At 46.7% G+C, this 23,027-nt stretch overlaps 2 protein-coding genes across 4 annotated transcripts; one reads left to right on the forward strand and one right to left on the reverse strand.

The window, feature by feature from the left end:
• Positions 1–249: 249 nt before the first annotated feature.
• Positions 250–3,556, reverse strand: fam167b (family with sequence similarity 167 member B). The gene is made up of 2 exons (XM_079528877.1): positions 3,190–3,556; positions 250–636 (listed from the first exon to the last, which is right to left on the reverse strand). The coding sequence occupies exons 1-2, from the start codon at positions 3,553–3,555 to the stop codon at positions 373–375; spliced, it is 630 nt and encodes a 209-aa protein (XP_079385003.1). The 5' UTR covers position 3,556; the 3' UTR covers positions 250–372.
• Positions 3,557–5,523: 1,967 nt separating this feature from the next.
• LOC306942335 (myotubularin-related protein 9) lies at positions 5,524–23,027 on the forward strand. Of its 3 annotated transcripts, none has more exons than XM_079528178.1 (11): positions 5,524–5,687; positions 5,863–5,936; positions 8,150–8,261; positions 8,619–8,744; positions 12,056–12,229; positions 12,598–12,814; positions 13,370–13,535; positions 14,209–14,350; positions 15,340–15,560; positions 21,486–21,637; positions 22,554–23,027. In XM_079528178.1, the coding sequence occupies exons 1-11, from the start codon at positions 5,571–5,573 to the stop codon at positions 22,652–22,654; spliced, it is 1,602 nt and encodes a 533-aa protein (XP_079384304.1). In that variant the 5' UTR covers positions 5,524–5,570; the 3' UTR covers positions 22,655–23,027. The 3 variants fall into 3 exon arrangements, with proteins under 3 accessions (XP_079384304.1, XP_079384305.1, XP_079384306.1); XM_079528179.1 differs by having other exon boundaries at positions 5,525–5,687; positions 12,598–12,815; positions 13,374–13,535; XM_079528180.1 differs by lacking the exons at positions 5,524–5,687; positions 5,863–5,936 and adding an exon at positions 6,640–7,049 and having other exon boundaries at positions 12,598–12,815; positions 13,374–13,535.

Raw genomic sequence — 23,027 nt, forward strand, 5'->3', positions numbered from 1 at the left:
TGTTAATCGATAGGGCGTCGATAGAGCGAAGGTGTGTAACACTAACCTCGCATCACCAGGCTTTCCACCTCAGAAGAAAGCGTGGTCTGTGTTACTAAATTGCCGTGTGATCCGGTCGGGAGCGGATGATATCGTCACGTCATGTTGTATAGTCATTGTTTTGTAGTCATCAGGCCGGAACCGTCTAAACCGGAACATCCTTTCCCTCAAACCGGAATAATTATATACCTTCCCATTATAAATGCCTTGATGCGGTGTAGTGGGTTCCGGCCTGATGACTACAAAACAATGACTACAACACTACGATACGATATCATCCGCTCCCGACCGGATCATGAACCCCGAAAGGGAATGCTGCCCAGGGCGGCTAGTCTAACACAGCGAAAAGCGCCTGGAGTTGATGTTCATCTTGGTGAGGCCCAGGTGCTTGAGGGGCGTGGACAGGGCGAAGGCGGCCTTCATGGGGATGTCGCAGAGCAGGTCGGACTCCTCGCCGCACTCCTCCAGCTCGTAGGTGGCGTCGTCCAGCATCTCCTTGTGCCGGTGGCACACCTGCTCCACCTTGATGCGGTAGATCTCGGTGCGTAGGCGGATCAGCTGCCGCGCCAGCCGGTTGTCCTGCATCTGCATCTCCCTCTGGAGGGAGGGAGGGAGACGGGGTGGAAATACGGGAATGAATGATACATAATAATAATAATAATAATTGTGTCACCTTTAGTGTGGTTGTTGGGGCTGTCGGCCAAGTACATTTACCTGGATACACCCAGTGAAGTGACAATTGAATGACTTTCAAGACCTTTTGTTATACTTGAAAAAAGACCATTACTGTCTCAAAAGTAATCAACAAACTATACTATATTGCCTGGGCCGTGGCTCAGCGGTCCAGGTACCTTGGCCGGTAGCCTGAGTCTGGCAGTGTGCCGCGGGTTCGACTCCCGTTCCCGACGGCCTTTACTGCATGTCACCCCCCCCCCATCTCTCTCCCCATTTCCTGTCAGCCTACTGTCTGTCCCTCTATAAAAAATATAAAATAAAGTGGAAAGCATAAAAAAAATAAAAAGCTATACTATACTATAAAGAACTGGTGAAAGATTGGCCAAATTGTCAAATAATATAGAAAGAGGCAATTTTTGGGGGAAAATGGCAGATCTACAAGCTTGTAGATCACGGTCTAAAAAAAGGTGAAAACCACTCATTTCAACTATACTGCCCCAGATGATGGCTCACCCTGGGGGTCCTAGAACCCTACTTTGAGAACCACTACTTAAAGGTATATTCAGTGATTTCACTTAATTCAAATATCACTTATTTTTTCTTATTTTTGGGATAATCCTCCCTACTATAAAGTGTGCTGACCATATAAGGAGTTCCTCCCTGTCCCCAGTGAGCCCCTGGGGTCAAAAAACCCTAGTTTCGGTTTGGGCTTTGGGTGGCAAAGCCTTCATCCAATCAGGATGAGAGGGGCCTTCCTCCAATCATGATCGAGTGGGGCGGGCATTGGTGCACGTGCTGTTGGTCTGTTGTACTTCCCCCACTGTAGAGCGCGTGCATGTGCACAACTTGTTACCGGGTGGACCGTTTTTTTTCTCCAAATCACCCAAATCACTGAATGCTCCTTTAACGGGTATAACAGTCAGAGTCAAATGAACTCTCCGGAGTTCACTGTGTGTAAGTGTCATTTTGATGCATGCATGCTATCGGGAGTGAGGTAGCCTCTATTTCTTATCTCGTCTTTTTGTCTTTGACTTTAGTTGTCGTGAAATGGCTGACGTTTTCTATCTATTGCAGTGGGTCAGACCGCATTAAGAACACACGTCTGTACGTACTCTTTCAATGAGTGTCATTGTGTGTTTTTAGGATGCAGACGTAGTAATGAGGTAAGTCATGCATACTCTTGTCAGCCAGGCATTCATGCACAGGCTGGTAGCAGTGAGCGCATGAGGCCAGCGGCCAGGCAGGCCAGGCAGGCATCTCAGGATATACATAATAGTAAACTGTTTGCCAAACAGTGGGTCATGGACCCATTTCTATGGGTCACAACTCACAACGAGTAAATATCTCTTTCATTTATTTTTGGTTTCCTACATTTTGCTTTAATTATTATTTATTTCAAAACATCTTTGAAAAATAATAATAATAAAAAAAAAAATAGAAGAAAAAAAGTAATGGATTTAAAACAAATTCAATGAATTTTCAAAAATAATTTCATGAATAAAAGAATAAATACATTTAAGAAATTCCATAAATTAGAAAACAAATGTTTAAGAAATGTGAAAGTAGACGATCTACAGTTCTACACACATGTATGCATGCGGTGCATTGTGAAGCTTGTAGATCTGCTATTTTCACTAGCCTGGGTCCTGGGCAGACTGGGCAGAATTTCTCTTTTGGTTCTCGAGCACCAGTGTAGTAAACATAGTACTCTAGTCTAGGCAACAGCAGAGCATGTGCACGGTAAATGCCTGCAATTTAACCCTGACTGCCTGACAGTGCAGTGCAAATGGAACAAAATGGACCCTTACATCATGCAATCATTTTGTTCCATCTTTACACTCTCAAGAGTTAGAAATGGTTCTCTCATGTATATCAAAAAGTATTAGATACTGCAGTGCAGACCGGGATACCCCCATTTGAAAAGAGAAGATTTCTCTGTTGTTGGACCTAGATTTTGTAGGCTAGAATTCTACAACTGCTGTCCACAGGCCTTTGGACAGGTGGAGAAAGTGGATCCTACTGTATATATGATAATGATCGGAATGACAGTTGACCATTATTCAGATATGGTATACTACTCTCTCACATGGGATAACTTATAGGCTTATACCTGGCGAAATAATAGTGACGTTACTAACTATAGTCCTTGTTTTGCATGGAAACACCTTGAACCCCTAGCTTCAAGATCCCCTGGGGTTCCCTACTTTGAGAACCACCATGGTGTAGTATAGAGCAAAGGGCTGTTGGTAAACTTCTGATATGCAGCAACTTGTTTAAATATTACAGACATTAATCTATTCATTCATAACACCTTTCTCAGCGAATATCAAAGTGCATTAACAACACTACGAAGTTACAACATTGAATAGAAAGAATCCTATAACGTTTGAAAAATATATATATGCCTATATAAAGTTAAACCGTAGGCCTATACCCAGGCCCAGTCACTCACTCACTGAGTGACCCTGCACTCACCAGTTCTTTTCTAAGAAAGTCCAGGGCGTCATCGATCGTGTCAAAGCCACAGATGTTGCGTACGACCAATTCTTGGTTCTCGTTTCTTAAAATCACAGGCACGTTGACAGCAGCATCTTTCTGTCCACAGGAGGAGGAGGACTCCGCAGCGCCGTCTCCCCCCTCCTGCTGCTCCGGACGGTCAGATTCCTCCGTCTTGGTCTTCCACGGCGTGCTCTGGACTCGCTCCTGCCACTCCAGGTAGGACGGTCTGCGCGTCTGCAGCTTCAGCTTCTCCGTGAGCGCCTTGACGCTGTCCAGGTCCTGGTCCTCCGCCTCTCCCTCGGAGCTGGTGTTGTCGTCTCTTCCGAACTCTTTAAAATCCATCGCGAAGAGACGTTTGTTTACGTTACGATTTCACGAAGTTACTACGAAGTTGCTGCGCGCAAACGGTCTTCTTCTTGGACTTGTTGTGCGTTCAGTGCGCCTTCTGGAGGTCTAGTGCAGCACAACGGATCCTTAACTTTATTTATAGGGAGATGAGGAGCAGTGAGTGACCGCCCATATCTCTCCAGCTGAGTCAAGCCTACTTTATGCTCCCTGTTATGTTATAAGTTAACAGACGGTACGTGTATTCTGGAGGTATTGGGGGTTGGTTTAATTAAATGTGCTGCTGCTTGGTGGCAAATGGCAATAATACACCGTATTTAATGTGTGTTTTCTATATGCAGCAAAGCTGTCAAATATTTGTAGTGGAATAAGAAGTGCAATATTTGCAATGAATTGCTCTGAGAGAGGCTGAATGGATAGCCTACAAATTTGTCTATATAAAAATGGAAATACTCAAGTAAAGTAAAAGGACTCACCGCACACAACTAAACTGGTTTCATGTGGGCTATGAGTTCACTCATGTTCACTTTTCCATGAATAAATAAGTCACTATATGCTGAATTCTGTAAACAGTTTGGTTGAAATAAAATTAAAATATTATATTGTTCCTGTTAACTTTCATACAAGTCATTATTTTTTAGTGAATTACCTTTGGGTTCGAAGTGAAAATGTTATGATGCTGCCTGTAGCCAATTTATTATAACTTAAAAGTCAGTTTCCACGGCCTACCCCCCAATGTTGAGGAAATGCTGCCATCATGTGGTGTAATGTCATACTGCAGGCGGCCAGGCATCCATGATCTGCTGCAACAAGTGAAACAAATGATGTGCAAACACATGTGTAGCAACTTAGCAAGATTTCTTAGATTTGTGAAGTGTTGCGATAAAAGGTTGGATTAATGGAATACAATGGAGTAAGCCTATGTATTATTACAGCTAGACCTACTGCACATATTATAATCTAAGTTTTATTTGTGTAGACTATACTATTTAAATAGTTTTGAGGAACAAAATGCTGCTGTACAAAAGTGACTGCAAAGGCTTTATACCCTGTAGGCCCTATGGGGATCGAGCTATAAGCTATATGACATTCAACAGTTTTTATTATATTTTGAGACTTGCTTTGGCAATGTAAACGTATGTTTTCTCATAAATAAAGCTCTCATAAATAAAGCTAATTTGAATTGAATGAACTGCCACGGTGTGTGTGTGTGTGTGTGTGTGCGCGCGCGCGCGTGTGTGCGTGCGTGTGTGTGTGTGTGTGTGTGTGTGTATGGTAGCCATAGACATATTTATGGTGGTAGCTACTAGCTAGGTAGGCGGCATGTGCACACTGCACACGCACGAGGGCACGAGCGCGCACAGAAGAGAGAGAGAGAGGGGAGGAGAGAGAGAGATTGTGGAGAAAAAACAAAAAAGCATTGCTTCATTGTGACAGCAGGAGGTCGCTAGAAGCCTGTGCAGAGCTGTCATTGTCGTTGACGTTATTCTGAGGAAACAGAAATACTTCCTTGTCTAGTTGTCTTCTGCTTAGTTGCCTGAAGATGTCTCTTTATTCTTTAATACTTCTTTCCACCAGCCAAGCGTTTTGAAGGTGTATTAAAACCAGAATGCAAAGAGCGTCTGTTCTATTTATGGGATCCTTATCTTATCATCAGTTGAACAAACAGAAGATTGCAGCAGCGCCAGCTCGGTGGCAGCAGGTTTACTGGACTGGAGTGTATGAGTGGAGAGGAAGGGGAAGGGCTACATGAAACTTTCTCAAGATCTTTTATTTTCGGTTTTAACAGTCAGTCAGTCAGTGCGTACTGTGCGTCCTCACTCAGTCCTCTCCAGTTCTATGACAGGCAGCTTTTACGCACGTGCCACGCGCGCACACACGCACGCACGCACACACAGACACACAGAGAGAGAGAGAAGTTTCTCTACCAGTTTTACGGAAGACATTTCAGCAGCAGAACTACACGCACCCAGACGGTGTGTTAACTTGCTGTAGGCCTATAAAGTGTTATTATGGAGTTTTCGGAGCACATCAAGACGGCCAACGTGGAGGACGTGGTCCTGCGGCTGCCCTTCCAGCCGCCGGCCAGAGGCACGCTGTGCATCACCGGTCACCATCTCCTGTTCTCTGTAAGTACATTTTGATGATGTTGTCTATACTTTGTTGTCTATACATTTTGAATTCTAGACGTATAACAGAGCAAGTGCAGTATTATTTGGTATAGGCTACTTTTACTAATATAAGTATCCTATAAGAAATGTGAGTAGGCTTACTTTTTCCACCGTGCACTGTGCATCATGCCAGGACAGGGAGGCGGACTGCTGCCGACGGAGACAGGTCCTGCTGCTGCTCAGGAACATCGATGCCATCGAGAAGAGGTGAGTGAGACTGGAAGAGTATACTATGAGGTGGTGGTAAAAGCTTCTATCCATCCTCCTCCTCCTCATCATCATCGGGGTGGTGATATCCAGGCTAGTTTTCTTTCTTTTCCCCCTTTCTTTTTTTTCTTTTTTGTACTATTATAGGCATAAATGTGTCATTATCTGACTTAATTTGAACCTCCAACTTCTTGTTTATGCCCCAAAATGACTGCAAGTTTTGTAGCAATTTGTAGCAGTTGTAGAAATATTAGAGCCTTAGAATTGTCGAATGTTTAAGCATATTCTAATTATGTTAGTATACTTAAAAACATTTTCAACATTTCAACATTTTGGACAAAACAAATATCCGATTTTACATCGAGGTGCCCAGATAGTGTCCACCCTACCGTCTGATGTTAACATATATAAATTGTATGTACACTGTCTGTAGGGCTGAGTCTGATGTATAGGCCGCCTAATCTTGTCTAAATGTCCCTTTGAATAAATGATGTATACAGGCTATAAAAGCTTCGATCCTGAACTTATTGTAATTAATAAAATGTTATTTTGTACAATAGCTTATAGTGTAGTATCTATTGTAGGCCTCTTACCATAGCCTAGCCTACTACTAGTTTTTAATAGGCCAACAATATAACTACTAGCACTTCGAGGTTGGAGGTCCCTACTATACTCTTTCATTGAGACATGTTGTAGACAATAGTGTAGGACACATAGATGTTTATCTACAAGTACATACTGCATTGATGCTCATATGTACCTCCCCTGGTCAAGTGGGTATTGCATCTTGGATGAGTGGTTGAAATTGGGGTTCGAATCGCAGGTAAGACATTATGGAATGGATTGCTGCCTTAATTTTACGGTCCATGTCTACACTCTGATCGATAAATGAACACAGAGGACTGGAGTCTTTGGACTAATCCACTAATTCGACAATAAACTAATCGACAGCTAATCAAAACGAAAGGTGACTGATTCCATTCCATGATTGGCGTGGTGCTTCTTGGGTGTGTAATTAATGTCTAATCATCTCTCTAATCTAATCTCTCTAACCAGCGTGGAAAACCTTTTGGGCTATTCCGATGTCCTCTCTAAAGCAGGCCAGAGTCAAAGGTTGGGCATAATTCAAGTTGCTGTGTGGATTAAAAACACTGGTTTGTTGCTTCTTGTCCTGTCCCCACAGCACTGGAGCTGCCTAAAGTAGAGTGTACAATCTGTGTCTTTTCATAATGCTGCTGCATTGCATTGCAGACTTCCTGCTCTCTCTCTCTCTAGACACTTCATCTTTGCTTCATGCATTGCAGCTACATCGCGTTGACCCAAAGCAGTGCTTTTCAACCCTTTTCATATCAAGGTCCATTATTTAGTCGCCGTTTGAGCCATGCATGGACCACCATTTGATGACATTTAGCCTCTCAGACCCGTTTGAGCCATGCATGGACCACCATTTGATGACATTTAGCCTCTCAGACCCACCGTTTGAGCCATGCATGGACCACCATTTGATGACATTTAGCCTCTCAGACCCACAACATTGAATATTTTCTCGTTGTTGACTCGGATTTTGACCACAATTCCATGCTGTATTGATGTTGGTCCCATTAGGGGAGAAAACGGGCAAACTAAATTAACAAGAAGTCACCTCCAACACATATACTATAGTACTAGAAACACATACCTCGCTCCCACTCATACTGTATACATGTACTACTGTGTACAGTATCTCCCACGCATACTGTATAGTGTATACATGTACTACTGTGTACAGGCCAGTTGTACTACTGTGTACAGGCCAGTTGTACTACTGTGTACAGGCCAGTTGTACTACTGTGTACAGGCCAGTTGTACTACTGTGTACAGGCCAGTTGTACTACTGTGTACAGGCCAGTTGTACTACTGTGTACAGGCCAGTTGTACTACTGTGTACAGGCCAGTTGTACTACTGTGTACAGGCTAGTTGTACTACTGTGTACAGGCCAGTTGACTCGGCTGCTTGTTTTTCCTGCTGCAACTTAACATGGAGTGTGATATGAGACTGGGAGGGGCAGCGGAAGGGGAGCATTGTTCCTAACAGCTTTAATACGATTTGTGTGTGTGTGTGTGTGTGTGTGTGTGTGTGTGTGTGTGTGTGTGTGTGTGTGTGTGTGCGTGTGCGTGTGCGTGTGCGCGTGCGCGCGTGCGTGTGCGACTGCATGTGTGTGTTACATACACAGGACTGGCTCTGGGTCCTCGGGGACCATTACTCTGAAGTGTAAGGACCTCAGTGTGATCCAGCTGGATGTTCCGGGCATGGAGCAGTGTCTCAACATCGCTCACTCCATTGAGGTGAGGCTGGTTCATCTGTATCGCAACATTTACATAAGGCACTTTAAAACATGTCATTCAGTAGACCTACTAACAGCCATACTACTTTCTTAAAATGTATTCAAATGTATATCTGTACTTGGGTCTGAATATCTCTCTCAATTCTTTGAATTGGCTTTATTGGCATGAGAAAACATACGTTTACATTGCCAAAGCAAAAGTGAAACAATACAATTCCATTTGATATCCTTCTCCTATCACAGCAGCTCACGGATCTTGCTGCTACATGTTTGCACATTGTTGTACTTCGCCCAGCAGATATGGGAGTTTTTTGTCATGTTTTTCTGTGTGTGTGTGTCTCTCTCCATCTCCATGCAGGCCCTGTCCTCTCTAGAATGTGTGTCAGAGATGTATCCGTTCTTCTTCAGACCTAAAGACCTCAGCCTACAGGACCAGTGGGGTCTCTCCACGCCTGAGAAGCACTACGCTGAAACGAAAGAGCTGGTAAAGGAGCTTACATGCACACGCACGTGCACACGCACACGCACGTCATGTTAAAACAATGACAAAAAATGTCTGTCGGACACCTTTTTTCACTGACGAAAACTAAATAAAAACCAAGCTGTGAATATGCATACAACTATGTATATACATAAACTGCCAATTTCAATCAATAAAAACCAGATCAAAATGTTAGGGAGGGACTAAGTGGAGAAGAGATCCAGTAGAACTAAAAGACAAGTAATGTATGTTTGGTTGCGCTCTGAAGCAGGCTCAGTGCCTGTGAGCTTGTAGATCGGCTATTTTCACGCCATAAAGGCCCGACAAAAATCTTATGGTATTTAGTCAACTAAAATTAGACTCAAACTAAAACATTTCAGATGACTAAAATATGAATAAAACAACGGAATTTTATTCAAAAGACTAAATAAAAATTTGCTGTCAAAATCAACACTGGCGCACGCACGCACGCACGCACGCACGCACGCACGCACGCACGCACGCACGCACGCACGCACGCACGCACGCACGCACACACACACACACACACACACACACACACACACACACACACACACACACACACACACACACAGAGGCGAACCTCAGTGGCACTCTGTCTTTCCTCCCAAACGGGGGACAATGGTGCATGACAATGCCCCTAACTAACAGACGGTCACATGAGAGGAAGGTACCGGTCAGTCAGAATGCAGGGGGTCAAGAAACAGCACATCCTCTGTGTCACAGAGAGCAGCGCTGCTCTCACCCCCTCATGTGCTTTCACTTACTCCTCACAATGGCTGCTGCATCGCGCACATTATATAATGGAAGTGTTAAAACCTCCCCAGAAAACATCCTCTGTAATCGCTGCCATGGTATGCGGTGGAAGTGGCGACATACCAAAGCCTACACGGGTTGTGCAGTCGACGCGCTGTGATTGGCCAGTCGCTGTGATTGACAGCCTAAACCTAACCTTAACCTCAGTAAAACTATACCTAAACCTAACCCTAACCGTAACCTGACTAGATTAAGCCAGACTAAATCTAAATATGCAACAGATATGCAATAAGATTGAGAAACTTTTAGTGTTTCTAGTAAGACTAAATCTTAATTGCCCAGACTCTTCTTCAACAAAGATGGCGAAAGCAAACATTATTTGTTCTGTACTTGTATACAATAGTATGGTACAAAACACTGAAGTCCTTAAACCAGAAACGTAACCTCAGTAAACTTAACTTGCCCGGGGGCGTGGTTATAAACACAACCCGTGTAGGAATTAGGTGAATGTAGCGTGGACGTGGACCCCCCCCCCACCACCACCACCACCAGCACCTCGGAGTAAGAACTGTGCATGTCCCAGCAGGCCTCACACAACCAGTCGTGCTTTAAACCAGTTCTGTCAGATAACTCACGAATAGATTGAACCAATATTTAATTCTAGAATGAGAATGAGAGTGTGGATATAATGTATTTTCTTGGCGCTCGGCCCTGCGACGTTTTCCTCCCTGCTCGGCACAATTGGCATCATTAAACATTAAGAGGCGGTGGCTCAGGGGTTGAGTGGCTGGATGGTAACCGCAAGGTTGCCAGTTCGATCCCAGGCTCCCCCAGAGTTAGTGTCGAAGTGTCCTTGAGCAAGACACTGAACCCCTAATTGCTCCTGATGTGCTGGTTGGTGCCTTGCATGGTTTCTGCCGCAATCAGTGTATGAATGTGTGTGTGAATGGGTGAATGTAATGCACAATCTATGTAAAGCGCCTTGGATAAAGGCGCTATATAAATGCACCATTTACCATTTACCATTTAAGAGCAGGGAGAAAGATATACAATAACAACCCCCCCATGGGGAACATAACTAATGGCAGAGTCCACCGCAAACAGAACTAATGGCAATTGGTCAGATAGATAGATAGATTTACACACTAACTGGTCATAGTTAGCTTCCGACCCTGGATAGCCCATCTCCCATGCTCTGGAATATTCTCTCAGGGTACCTCTTGTCCTATGTATATAGCTCCCAGCCTTATATATAAGGATTATTTATTATATGTTCCATGGTTGTTTTGTTTGTACAGTATGTTTGTGTATAGTTTCATGTTACAAAGTGGACCACAATGGAAACAAGCAAAGGCTTTTTTGTGTCTAAGTCCATTTGGCGTTTTTTAAAATGATGTCATTTTCTGTAATTTTCTTAAACTGCCAATAAAGTATTCTATCTATCTATCTATATATCTATCTATAGATAGATAGAGGGGGGTCCCCGACAAAATGAGGAACAGCTACATTTTACTGTTATTTCACAGCTAGAAGAGAGGCTGTGTGTATACACTATCAATGGCTGTTGTGGTCATAGGTTGGTTTCACTTGTTTTCCACTCTTATCCACTGTTTCCACTGGTATCTATTGCAAAAAGAGACTGTGGGCCTAATACATATCGATTTGGGGGGTCCTTGACATGAAAATGTTTGAGAACCGCTACCTTCTTAAACAATATACAGTTATTTTTTCTGTGTATGAAGAGACCCTGAAGAATGAAAGAGATCTTGTTCTCAGTTTGAAAAGGAGTAGGACTGTCTGGTTCCAGATAATTTTTTAATGAACTAAGTGACCTTGTGCAACATTCAAGGTTTCAAAAATGATTATATTTCGTAAGCATTTTTATCTGCTCCTGTAGCAATTGATTACCCACGCAGTTCTATCTGTATGCCATTATACTGTATAATTATCTTATAATGGCTTACAAAAAACAGTCGAGTAGACAATAGATACGAATAGATCTTCTATTTTCAGCACGCAACCAAGTGTAAAATGACTTATCCTGGATCTCTTCTCCACTAGTCCCTTCCTAACATGTTAGTCTAGTTTTTATTCGTTGACAAAATCGACAGTATATTTAGTCGTAGTTGTAGTCATCATGGCTCAGTTCCTATTGAGTTTTTATGTAGTTTTTGTCAGTGAAAAAAGGTAGTCGACGAACATTTTTTTTGTCGACGAAAACAACACTGATTAACCGATTTTGTGCGGGAACCCCTTTTGGTGTTTTAAACATTGTTATAATTTAGCTATTGAAAAATAGCAGATCTACAAGCTCATAGCGCGCCACCGAGTGGCGCGCTACGAGCTTGTAGGTCTGCTATTTTTGAAAAATCGTGAAAATATTTATTTCAGAAAACTGGAGGATTTAGAAGGATTTTTAAAAATGTTGAGGTCAAATGATAAGAGACAATATCGGTGGCATCCAACTGTAGTTTTTAGTCGACGAAAACAACACTGATTAACACTCATTCTCGTGTGGTCTGTGGTGTGGCATGCAGCATGAGCGCTGGAGACTGAGCGACGTCAACAGGGACTACTCGGTGTGTCCCTCCTACCCTCCTGCTGTCATTGTCCCCAGAGCCATCGATGACGACGCTCTGGTGAAGCTGGCCAAGTTCAGACACGGAGGACGCTTCCCTGTGCTCTGCTACTACCACAGGACGAACGGCATGGTGGGGTTTACTTTATTATATAACAACACACCTACTCTTTGTTACTTTTCAAGGAAGGGAACAAAGAACCTGCGTTCCTAATGGATCCAATGTAGTTATTGTTTAGTCACACGCTGTTGTTAATACTGATTCATTGGTTAAATATTCATGAAGCAAGTAGAAATTGGAAGAAAGAAATGGCGACCGGGGACCCCCACACGGTAACTCGTTGGAACTGGCCCGCAACCCTGGGCGAGTTCCTGTGGGCGGGTTCTAACCCGGAGTTGCACCACTCAGTTCACACGGGTGGGATTTTTCACCACATCTGTCCTACGACAAAGTATAAAAAAGGGCATTCATTTCTGAATTATGCCATCATCATCCTTCAGGTGGTCATGCGCAGCAGTCAGCCGCTGACGGGAGCCAATCGGAAGCGATGCCGGGAGGACGAGCTCCTCCTCCAGGCTGTGATTGACGGCTCGGACAAAGGTTACATCATCGACACTCGCTCCCGCCAGCAGTCCCAGCAGGCCAGAGTGACGGGTGGAGGGTTCGAGTCCAAGGCCAACTACGACCGCTGGAAGAGACTACACAGACAGATGGAGAGGTGTGTGTGTGTGTGTGTGTGTGTGTGTGTGTGTGTGTGTGTGTGTGTGTGTGTGTGTGTGTGTGTGTGTGTGTGTGTGTTCCAAATGGACCAGAGTGTGCACAGATCTGTACACTCAGAGTTATGGGGGGTCCTTTAAACTGCAAAAGTTTTTAGAACCATTGTAATATGTGATGGTTACGTTATTAGTAGGCCAACCAGACTATAGTAATTAGCCCTTCGCTAAGTCCCTCCCCAACCCGTCCTTGTCCAATAGGCACTTTAGCAGCGAGGAGACAGGGTTAAGCTGTCCTTCTCCCCCATAGAGATGCATGTTAAATGACGGGATTTCTCCATATAAATTATGGATAATTTCAGTAGCAAAATGTCATCTAAATCTAAATTCTAAATCTGTGTGTGTGTGTGTGTGTGTGTGTGTGTGTGTGTGTGTGTGTGTGTGTGTGTGTGTGTGTGTGTGTGTGTGTGTGTGTGTGCGTGTGTGCGTGTGTGCGTGTGCGCGCGCATGTGCGTGCGTGCGACCATGCGTGTGCGACCGTGCGTGTGTCCGTGCGCCCGCAGGGGTAAAGCCCTTCAGGAGAGTCTGATCAAGCTGGTGGAGGCGTGTTCAGACCAGTCTCACAACATGGACCGATGGCTCAGTAAACTGGAGAACGCCAAGTGGCTGTCCCACGTCCAGACTGCCCTGTCCACGGCCGGCCTGCTGGCCGAGTGCGTCGAGAGGTAGGCCACGACATGGGTGCATGTGTTTGGTCCGACGTACTAACAGTCCTACTGTCATGCACAGTCCTGCAATGGATACCCGCGTTTGACGGGTTTTCGTTTGTTCGTTTGTTCGTGTAGGGCTACGGGCAATTTTGACATCCGCAAGGAAGTGGTATATCGTCATCCGGTTCAAATAGGCCGCTGACTCCATGTATAACCACCGTGTCTCTCCTCTCCGGAATAATCCTTTCTTTCTATGCTGTAAAGAAAAAGGAGTCCGTGTTGCAGAACTGGTGATTTAATAAACAAGATACAAGATAATTCAAAGGAACAAACGTGATCAGCCAGGGTTCTAATTCTGTAGTAACTCTCAGTAGCAAGTTAACGAAATAATATCTCTCTTCCTCTGAAAAGCGCGACCGCTTCCCTCAACACCAGAACCGCTTCCCTCTACACCAAAACCGAAAGTAAACCCAAGATACTGTGTGATTTTTTTTTATAAGTTCACAGAGACGGTACTACTAAACGCCAACAGGTAACCTTTTTTGGGAAAATCAGAACACACTGTTTCCGCCCATGGTTCTGAATATGTTGTGGTGCGTGCGTGCGTGTGTGTACAGGGACGGTCACTCGGTGCTGGTCCATGGTTCTGAATATGTTGTGGTGCGTGCGTGCGTGCGTGTGTGTACAGGGACGGTCACTCGGTGCTGGTCCATGGTTCTGAAGGGACAGACTCCAGTCTCCTCATCAGCACTCTGGCTCAGCTCATCATGGACCCCTGCTGCCGGACACTGGAGGGCTTCCTGGCTCTGCTGGAGAGGGAGTGGGTACAGGTGCGTGCGTGCGTGCATGTGTGTGTGTGCGTACATGTGTGCGTGTAGTCGCTTTTACGCAGAGAACGTCCAATATTGCACTCTGAGAGTGCAGACTCTCAGGGCAGTATTATGCGTGTCTTAAGTACCAGGTCTTATGACTTAACTTAAGACCTGGAGGCGTGGTCAATGCTGTTTGGCCACTCAGAATAGCCAAATGGCATTGATCACTCCTCCAGGTCTTAAGTTAAGTAATAAGACCTGGTAATTAACCCATTTTGGGCGGGAACCCCTTTTGGTGTAAGCATTATGTTATGCTTTAGCTATTGAAAAATAGCAGATCTACAAGCTCATAGCGCGCCACCGAGTGGCGCGCTACGAGCTTGTAGGTCTGCTATTTTTGAAAAATCGAAGAACGACTGACATAGAAACATAGCTTTTTCAGAAAACTGTCAGGATGTAGAAGACATTTTTTGAATCTGATCTCAGGTCAAAATGGGTTAAGTACCAGGTCTTATTACTTAACTTAAGACCTGGAGGCGTGATCAATGCCATTTGGCTATTCTGAGTGGCCAAAGAGCATTGACCACGCCTCCAGGTCTTAAGTTAAGTAATAAGACCTGGTACTTAAGACACGCATAATACTGCCCTGTAGAGTCCTTGCAAATAAAACATTTGAGAACCACTAGTACTAGTTGGACTGCCAACGTGTCGTAGTAAATCAGTGTCATACATATTCTGAAGAAAACCTGGAGACTTTGACATTCAGTAATTGGGTCTACTTACTTATGATAAAAATAAGAACATTATAATGGTGTGTGTAAAACAGAAAATCTAAAATGTTGCCACGGACGAAACCAAGTCTTTGCCACGGACATATTTGTCCGTGTACGGACATATTGACGACCCCTGAATGTCAGCTATATAGGAATGTCAGGTTGACATTCACACACACGTAAAACGGTGCTCTCTCTCTCTCTCTCTCTCCCCCCCTCCCTCCCCCCTATAAGGCGGGCCACCCCTTCCAGCAGAGGTGTGCCCACTCGGCCCACTCCCATGCCCGCCTCCAGCAGGAGGCGCCGGTGTTCCTGCTGCTGCTGGACTGCGTGTGGCAGCTGTGGAAGCAGTTCCCTCTGGCCCTGGGCTTCTCTGAGGCGCTGCTGCTCCGCCTGGCCACCGAGGCCTACGCCTCCGACTACGGCACGTTCCTCTGCAACAGTGACCAGGAGAGGTCAGTAACACTTGTTCCTCTGCAACAGTGACCAGGAGAGGTCAGTAACACTTGTTCCTCTGCAACAGTGACCAGGAGAGGTCAGTCATATAACACTTGACCCACCCATTTTTTTCACCCAAGTGTCAATTATCTAATGTAATCCTGGACACTTACAATCCCTCTGCTAACCTGGGGAGAGCAACGGACTGACCTCATGCTTCTTTCTGTGCATGAGGAGTCCAAGTCGCTTCTTTTCACCTGGTACAGGGGGGAGTTTCCCCGGTTGGACGTACAGTAGCACGTGGAAGGAACAGGTTATTCCAACCAGTTTCCTTTCCCCTCCATCAGGCGCCACGGCTGACCAGGGGGAGGCTGTTTAAAGACCAGTAGGCCTATTACTGCATGTTTTTTGTGAGGGTACCTACCTACCCTAGGGGACACAGGGAGAACAAAACAACGTTTTCAACATTATTTTCTATATATTTGTCACTTTTCCATCAAATACTGTACCTGCTACAACTAGAAAAGCTAATGAGATATATATGCTATGGGATGACATGGAGTCTGAATAGGTGGTGCACACTTGGAAATGAGGGGTAGGGGGAGGGGTGCGGGGGTCATTCCACAGCTTGGGAGCCTGAGGGGAATCTTGGAGTGTTGGCCATGGAACGGAGGGACAGACGTCCTGTGTTTGCTGATCTAAGTGTGCGGGAAGGGGTGTGTACTTGGTTATCACCAGTATTTGTGAGCAACTATAGGAGCCAGTGGAGGAAGCAGAAAAGTGCGGAAAGAGTGTACATTTTAGAAGGTTGAAAGCAACAATCTAAAGGTTTTATACATTGTCTCCCTCTCCTGGTGGAGAGAGGTAATTGCAATTATATTCAAACAACAATACAATTGGTGACATGTCTATAGTGTCCAATAATGTGTCCAATATGCAGTTTGCAAATAACCATAACCCATCACACCCTGAAGAAGACGCAAGCCGACACACATTGGTGTTTGTTAATGTTTGTAGCCCATATTTAAATACCGGGTAAAGGCCTTTTACTTATAAATCCACCCTGAGTGCCTGGACACACCGGTGGTTTGAGAGACACCAGTAGTGCTCCTGCAATAATTTTTTTGTTTTGTTTTTACATTGTCAAACCATTCAGTAATCCTACCTGCCATCAGGGTCTACATCTCTCAGTGGAAGACCACCTCTCCAACCACTGCACATGTACTGTTTATACTATACAAACTTTACCATGATACATGGTTGAGATTGGTAAAAATAACATTTTATTGATTACCGCCCCGGTAAACTAAGTAGTACTGGACTTCAAAACAAGGAAGGCGCCGTGACAGTAGGGAACATGCAGGCACATCAATGGACGCGCCATCCGAGTTGAAATGCAGCATGGCAGCATGGCAGCATGGCAGCATGGCAGCATGGCAGCATGGGAACATTTGGAAAGGTTGAACTAAGTCAGTCCAGCCATTCTGGGTCATCGGAAGGCATTTGAGCGAAGCGAGCATGCAGGGAGACCAGTAAGGAAGGAGCATGCAGGGAGACCAGTAAGGAAGGAGCATGCAGGGAGACCAGTAAGGAAGGAGACCAGTAAGGAAGGAGACCAGTAAGGAAGGAGCATGCAGGGAGACCAGTAAGGAAGGAGCATGCAAGGAGACCAGTAAGGAAGGAGCATGCAAGGAGACCAGTAAGGAAGGAGACCAGTAAGGAAGGAGCATGCAGGGAGACCAGTAAGGAAGGAGACCAGTAAGGAAGGAGCATGCAGGGAGACCAGTAAGGAAGGAGACCAGTAAGGAAGGAGCATGCAGGGAGACCAGTAAGGAAGGAGACCAGTAAGGAAGGAGCATGCAGGGAGACCAGTAAGGAAGGAGCATGCAGGGAGACCAGTATGGAAGGAGCATGCAGGGAGACCAGTAAGGAAGGAGCATGCAGGGAGACCAGTATGGAAGGAGCATGCAGGGAGACCAGTAAGGAAGGAGCATGCAGGGAGACCAGTAAGGAAGGAGCATGCAGGGAGACCAGTAAGGAAGGAGACCAGTAAGGAAGGAGCATGCAGGGAGACCAGTAAGGAAGGAGACCAGTAAGGAAGGAGCATGCAGGGAGACCAGTAAGGAAGGAGCATGCAGGGAGACCAGTATGGAAGGAGCATGCAGGGAGACCAGTAAGGAAGGAGCATGCAGGGAGACCAGTAAGGAAGGAGCATGCAGGGAGACCAGTATGGAAGGAGCATGCAGGGAGACCAGTAAGGAAGGAGCATGCAGGGAGACCAGTATGGAAGGAGCATGCAGGGAGACCAGTAAGGAAGGAGCATGCAGGGAGACCAGTAAGGAAGGAGCATGCAGGGAGACCAGTAAGGAAGGAGCATGCAGGGAGACCAGTAAGGAAGGAGCATGCAGGGAGACCAGTAAGGAAGGAGCATGCAGGGAGACCAGTAAGGAAGGAGCATGCAGGGAGACCAGTATGGAAGGAGCATGCAGGGAGACCAGTAAGGAAGGAGCTTGCAGGGAGACCAGTATGGAAGGAGACCAGTAAGGAAGGAGCATGCAGGGAGACCAGTAAGGAAGGAGCATGCAGGGAGACCAGTAAGGAAGGAGCACGCAGGGAGACCAGTAAGGAAGGAGCATGCAGGGAGACCAGTAAGGAAGGAGCATGCAGGGAGACCAGTAAGGAAGGAGCATGCAGGGAGACCAGTAAGGAAGGAGCATGCAGGGAGACCAGTAAGGAAGGAGCATGCAGGGAGACCAGTAAGGAAGGAGCATGCAGGGAGACCAGTAAGGAAGGAGCATGCAGGGAGACCAGTAAGGAAGGAGCATGCAGGGAGACCAGTAAGGAAGGAGCATGCAAGGAGACCAGTAAGGAAGGAGCATGCAGGGAGACCAGTAAGGAAGGAGCATGCAGGGAGACCAGTAAGGAAGGAGCATGCAGGGAGACCAGTAAGGAAGGAGCATGCAGGGAGACCAGTAAGGAAGGAGCATGCAAGGAGACCAGTAAGGAAGGAGCATGCAGGGAGACCAGTAAGGAAGGAGCATGCAGGGAGACCAGTAAGGAAGGAGCATGCAGGGAGACCAGTAAGGAAGGAGCATGCAGGGAGACCAGTATGGAAGGAGACCAGTAAGGAAGGAGCATGCAGGGAGACCAGTAAGGAAGGAGCATGCAGGGAGACCAGTAAGGAAGGAGCACGCAGGGAGACCAGTAAGGAAGGAGCATGCAGGGAGACCAGTAAGGTAGGAGCATGCAGGGAGACTAGTAAGGAAGGAGCATGCAGGGAGACCAGTAAGGAAGGAGCATGCAGGGAGACCAGTAAGGAAGGAGCATGCAGGGAGACCAGTAAGGAAGGAGCATGCAGGGAGACCAGTAAGGAAGGAGCATGCAGGGAGACTAGTAAGGAAGGAGCATGCAGGGAGACCAGTAAGGAAGGAGCATGCAGGGAGACCAGTAAGGAAGGAGCATGCAGGGAGACCAGTAAGGAAGGAGCATGCAGGGAGACCAGTAAGGAAGGAGCACGCAGGGAGACCAGTAAGGAAGGAGCATGCAGGGAGACCAGTAAGGAAGGAGCATGCAGGGAGACCAGTAAGGAAGGAGCATGCAGGGAGACCAGTAAGGAAGGAGCACGCAGGGAGACCAGTAAGGAAGGAGCATGCAGGGAGACCAGTAAGGAAGGAGCATGCAGGGAGACCAGTAAGGAAGGAGCATGCAAGGAGACCAGTATGGAAGGAGCATGCAGGGAGACCAGTAAGGAAGGAGCATGCAGGGAGACCAGTATGGAAGGAGCATGCAGGGAGACCAGTAAGGAAGGAGCATGCAGGGAGACCAGTAAGGAAGGAGCATGCAGGGAGACCAGTAAGGAAGGAGCATGCAGGGAGACCAGTAAGGAAGGAGCATGCAGGGAGACCAGTAAGGAAGGAGCATGCAGGGAGACCAGTAAGGAAGGAGCATGCAGGGAGACCAGTAAGGAAGGAGCATGCAGGGAGACCAGTAAGGAAGGAGCATGCAGGGAGACTAGTATGGAAGGAGCATGCAGGGAGACCAGTAAGGAAGGAGCATGCAGGGAGACTAGTAAGGAAGGAGCATGCAGGGAGACCAGTATGGAAGGAGTATGCAGGGAGACCAGTAAGGAAGGAGCATGCAGGGAGACCAGTAAGGAAGGAGCATGCAGGGAGACCAGTATGGAAGGAGTATGCAGGGAGACCAGTAAGGAAGGAGCATGCAGGGAGACTAGTAAGGAAGGAGTATGCAGGGAGACCAGTAAGGAAGGAGCATGCAGGGAGACCAGTATGGAAGGAGTATGCAGGGAGACCAGTAAGGAAGGAGCATGCAGGGAGACCAGTAAGGAAGGAGCATGCAGGGAGACCAGTAAGGAAGGAGCATGCAGGGAGACCAGTAAGGAAGGAGCATGCAAGGAGACCAGTAAGGAAGGAGCATGCAGGGAGACCAGTAAGGAAGGAGCATGCAGGGAGACCAGTAAGGAAGGAGCATGCAGGGAGACCAGTAAGGAAGGAGCATGCAGGGAGACCAGTATGGAAGGAGACCAGTAAGGAAGGAGCATGCAGGGAGACCAGTAAGGAAGGAGCATGCAGGGAGACCAGTAAGGAAGGAGCACGCAGGGAGACCAGTAAGGAAGGAGCATGCAGGGAGACCAGTAAGGAAGGAGCATGCAGGGAGACCAGTAAGGAAGGAGCATGCAGGGAGACCAGTATGGAAGGAGCATGCAGGGAGACCAGTAAGGAAGGAGCATGCAGGGAGACCAGTAAGGTAGGAGCATGCAGGGAGACTAGTAAGGAAGGAGCATGCAGGGAGACCAGTAAGGAAGGAGCATGCAGGGAGACCAGTAAGGAAGGAGCATGCAGGGAGACCAGTAAGGAAGGAGCATGCAGGGAGACCAGTAAGGAAGGAGCATGCAGGGAGACCAGTAAGGAAGGAGCATGCAGGGAGACCAGTAAGGAAGGAGCATGCAGGGAGACCAGTAAGGAAGGAGCATGCAGGGAGACCAGTAAGGAAGGAGCACGCAGGGAGACCAGTAAGGAAGGAGCATGCAGGGAGACCAGTATGGAAGGAGCATGCAGGGAGACCAGTAAGGAAGGAGCATGCAGGGAGACCAGTAAGGAAGGAGCATGCAGGGAGACCAGTAAGGAAGGAGCATGCAGGGAGACCAGTAAGGAAGGAGCATGCAGGGAGACCAGTAAGGAAGGAGCATGCAGGGAGACCAGTAAGGAAGGAGCATGCAGGGAGACCAGTAAGGAAGGAGCATGCAGGGAGACCAGTAAGGAAGGAGCATGCAGGGAGACTAGTATGGAAGGAGCATGCAGGGAGACCAGTAAGGAAGGAGCATGCAGGGAGACTAGTAAGGAAGGAGCATGCAGGGAGACCAGTAAGGAAGGAGCATGCAGGGAGACCAGTAAGGAAGGAGCATGCAGGGAGACTAGTAAGGAAGGAGCATGCAGGGAGACCAGTAAGGAAGGAGCATGCAGGGAGACTAGTAAGGAAGGAGCATGCAGGGAGACCAGTAAGGAAGGAGCATGCAGGGAGACCAGTAAGGAAGGAGCATGCAGGGAGACTAGTAAGGAAGGAGCATGCAGGGAGACTAGTAAGGAAGGAGCATGCAGGGAGACCAGTAAGGAAGGAGCATGCAGGGAGACCAGTAAGGAAGGAGCATGCAGGGAGACCAGTAAGGAAGGAGCATGCAGGGAGACCAGTAAGGAAGGAGCATGCAGGGAGACCAGTAAGGAAGGAGCATGCAGGGAGACCAGTAAGGAAGGAGCATGCAGGGAGACCAGTATGGAAGGAGCATGCAGTCATACATTTCTGTACAAACTCCATCTCCCTCTGTTATTTTCTCATACTGCAGATCTTTCTTCTAAGTTTCCTTCTCCCTCTTCCGTCCTCGTTGGATTCTCTGTCCCTCTCTCTCTCTCTCTCCCTCATACCTATAGGTGTATTGCAGGGGTAAAGGGGAACACGCATTGTCTGTTCCAGGCCCTGCTGAGGCCCGGGGAGAGAGAGCATTACTTCAACCCCCTGTATGAACGCATGGAGCTGGCCATCTGGCCTTCGGTCCACCCCCAGTCTCTGCAGCTCTGGGAAGGTGAGTCATGATGCCAAGCACCCAAGGGGCCAGTGAGGCTATTCAACGTTGAAGCACTGGGCCCTAGTGGTAGGAGGAGGGACTACAGGCGGACCCGTGGATTCATGACCGGGAAACCCCGTGCAGCTGGGCTTTAACATTGAGCGCTCGGTTGCACTTCCGCATTTGACCACCAAAATTTGGTGGTCAAATGCGGAAGTAGACGTTCTGAGACGGTACTTCCGGCAGTCTTCCGGGTGCTTCAAAACGCCACTGAGCAACTTCCACTGACATGAATAGCTGGGGGGGGGGGCGGAGCTTCGCGCCAGTTCAGTCTCTATCCTTTTATATACTCTATGCAAGCACCCAAATGTTCTTTGTTGGTTACCAATACCGAGGAGGAATCTGGTCATGTTGGGATGAGGGAGTGTTCGTTTAGTGTCTCACAATGTATGTGCATACAGTATGTGCAATTTATGAACAGGTGCTAACCTATTCCATCCATCCATCATGGCGTGCCAACTGACGTTTTCCCCCCCAAAACATTTGGTCATCCGGTGTGGTTAACGATATGTTGTTTCCCATAGCACTTATCCTATAGCACTTTTTAGACTTAGATAGCATTTGAAACAGACTTATAGCATGTCATGTAGACAGCACAATAATTGCATTGTATGTAGTCAAAGCACATCATAGAACATATGTATAGCATAGTATAGTATATATGTATAGTTAATATGTATAGCGTCATTATATAGATATGTTCTAGTTACGTTCTTAGCTTACGCATGTTTCTTACGCATGTTTCTTGATAAATGCATTTTATATATGTGATGTATTCCCATACTTTTGTTCTTGCCTAATGTAAATCGCTCTGGATTAAGAGCGTCTGCTAAATGCCTAAATTGTAAATTGTTGTTTCTCATTGTGCTGCCAGGTTTCTTCCTGAGGTGGACGCAGCACGCTCGTCAACTGGAAGAGAACCAGCGGGAGATCAGGAGCATGGTCATTGAGTGGAGCAAGTTGACAGCAAGCTGATTATGTGACGATTGTGGACCATTATGAACGATACGACGAACGGAGCCGTATAAGAACAAACGTCACATTGTGATACAACCAGGGACTTGCACACATACTGTAGATATCAAAGGGGGCTTCAGCCCCTGCCCTTTTACCCGTCTGTAAAACAACTGCCCTCTCCAGGCCACAAATGCAGCATTTACTATATGGTGAAAGAAAAGCAAATGCCACTCCTTTCCATGCCATGTCGGAAGGCAGCATTCAGGGGAATAGCTTTTTCCCCCGAAGTCTCCTGAACTTGAACACAGTATTTTGCGTTGTTTAGAAATCGATGTCATACACCGCATCTCCAGTAGCTAAAGAGTGCTGGGTTGCGCCCCGAAAATAGCTG

The sequence above is a fragment of the Electrona antarctica genome, assembly GCF_951216825.1.
Source record: "Electrona antarctica genome assembly, chromosome: 18".
Taxonomy (NCBI): domain Eukaryota; kingdom Metazoa; phylum Chordata; class Actinopteri; order Myctophiformes; family Myctophidae; genus Electrona; species Electrona antarctica.

What these genes read in the sequence shown, in the direction of transcription:
- fam167b (XM_079528877.1), bottom strand. Translation starts at nt 3,555, where the DNA reads ATGGATTTTAAAGAGTTCGGAAGAGACGACAACACCAGCTCCGAGGGA. An exon ending in ACTTTCTTAGAAAAGAACTG is followed by an intron (nt 637 to 3,189) that starts GTGAGTGCAGGG and finishes CCCTCCCTCCAG; the next exon opens with AGGGAGATGCAGATGCAGGA.
- LOC306942335 (XM_079528178.1), top strand. Translation starts at nt 5,571, where the DNA reads ATGGAGTTTTCGGAGCACATCAAGACGGCCAACGTGGAGGACGTGGTC. An exon ending in ACATCGCTCACTCCATTGAG is followed by an intron (nt 8,262 to 8,618) that starts GTGAGGCTGGTT and finishes ATCTCCATGCAG; the next exon opens with GCCCTGTCCTCTCTAGAATG. An exon ending in ACGCTGAAACGAAAGAGCTG is followed by an intron (nt 8,745 to 12,055) that starts GTAAAGGAGCTT and finishes TGTGGCATGCAG; the next exon opens with CATGAGCGCTGGAGACTGAG.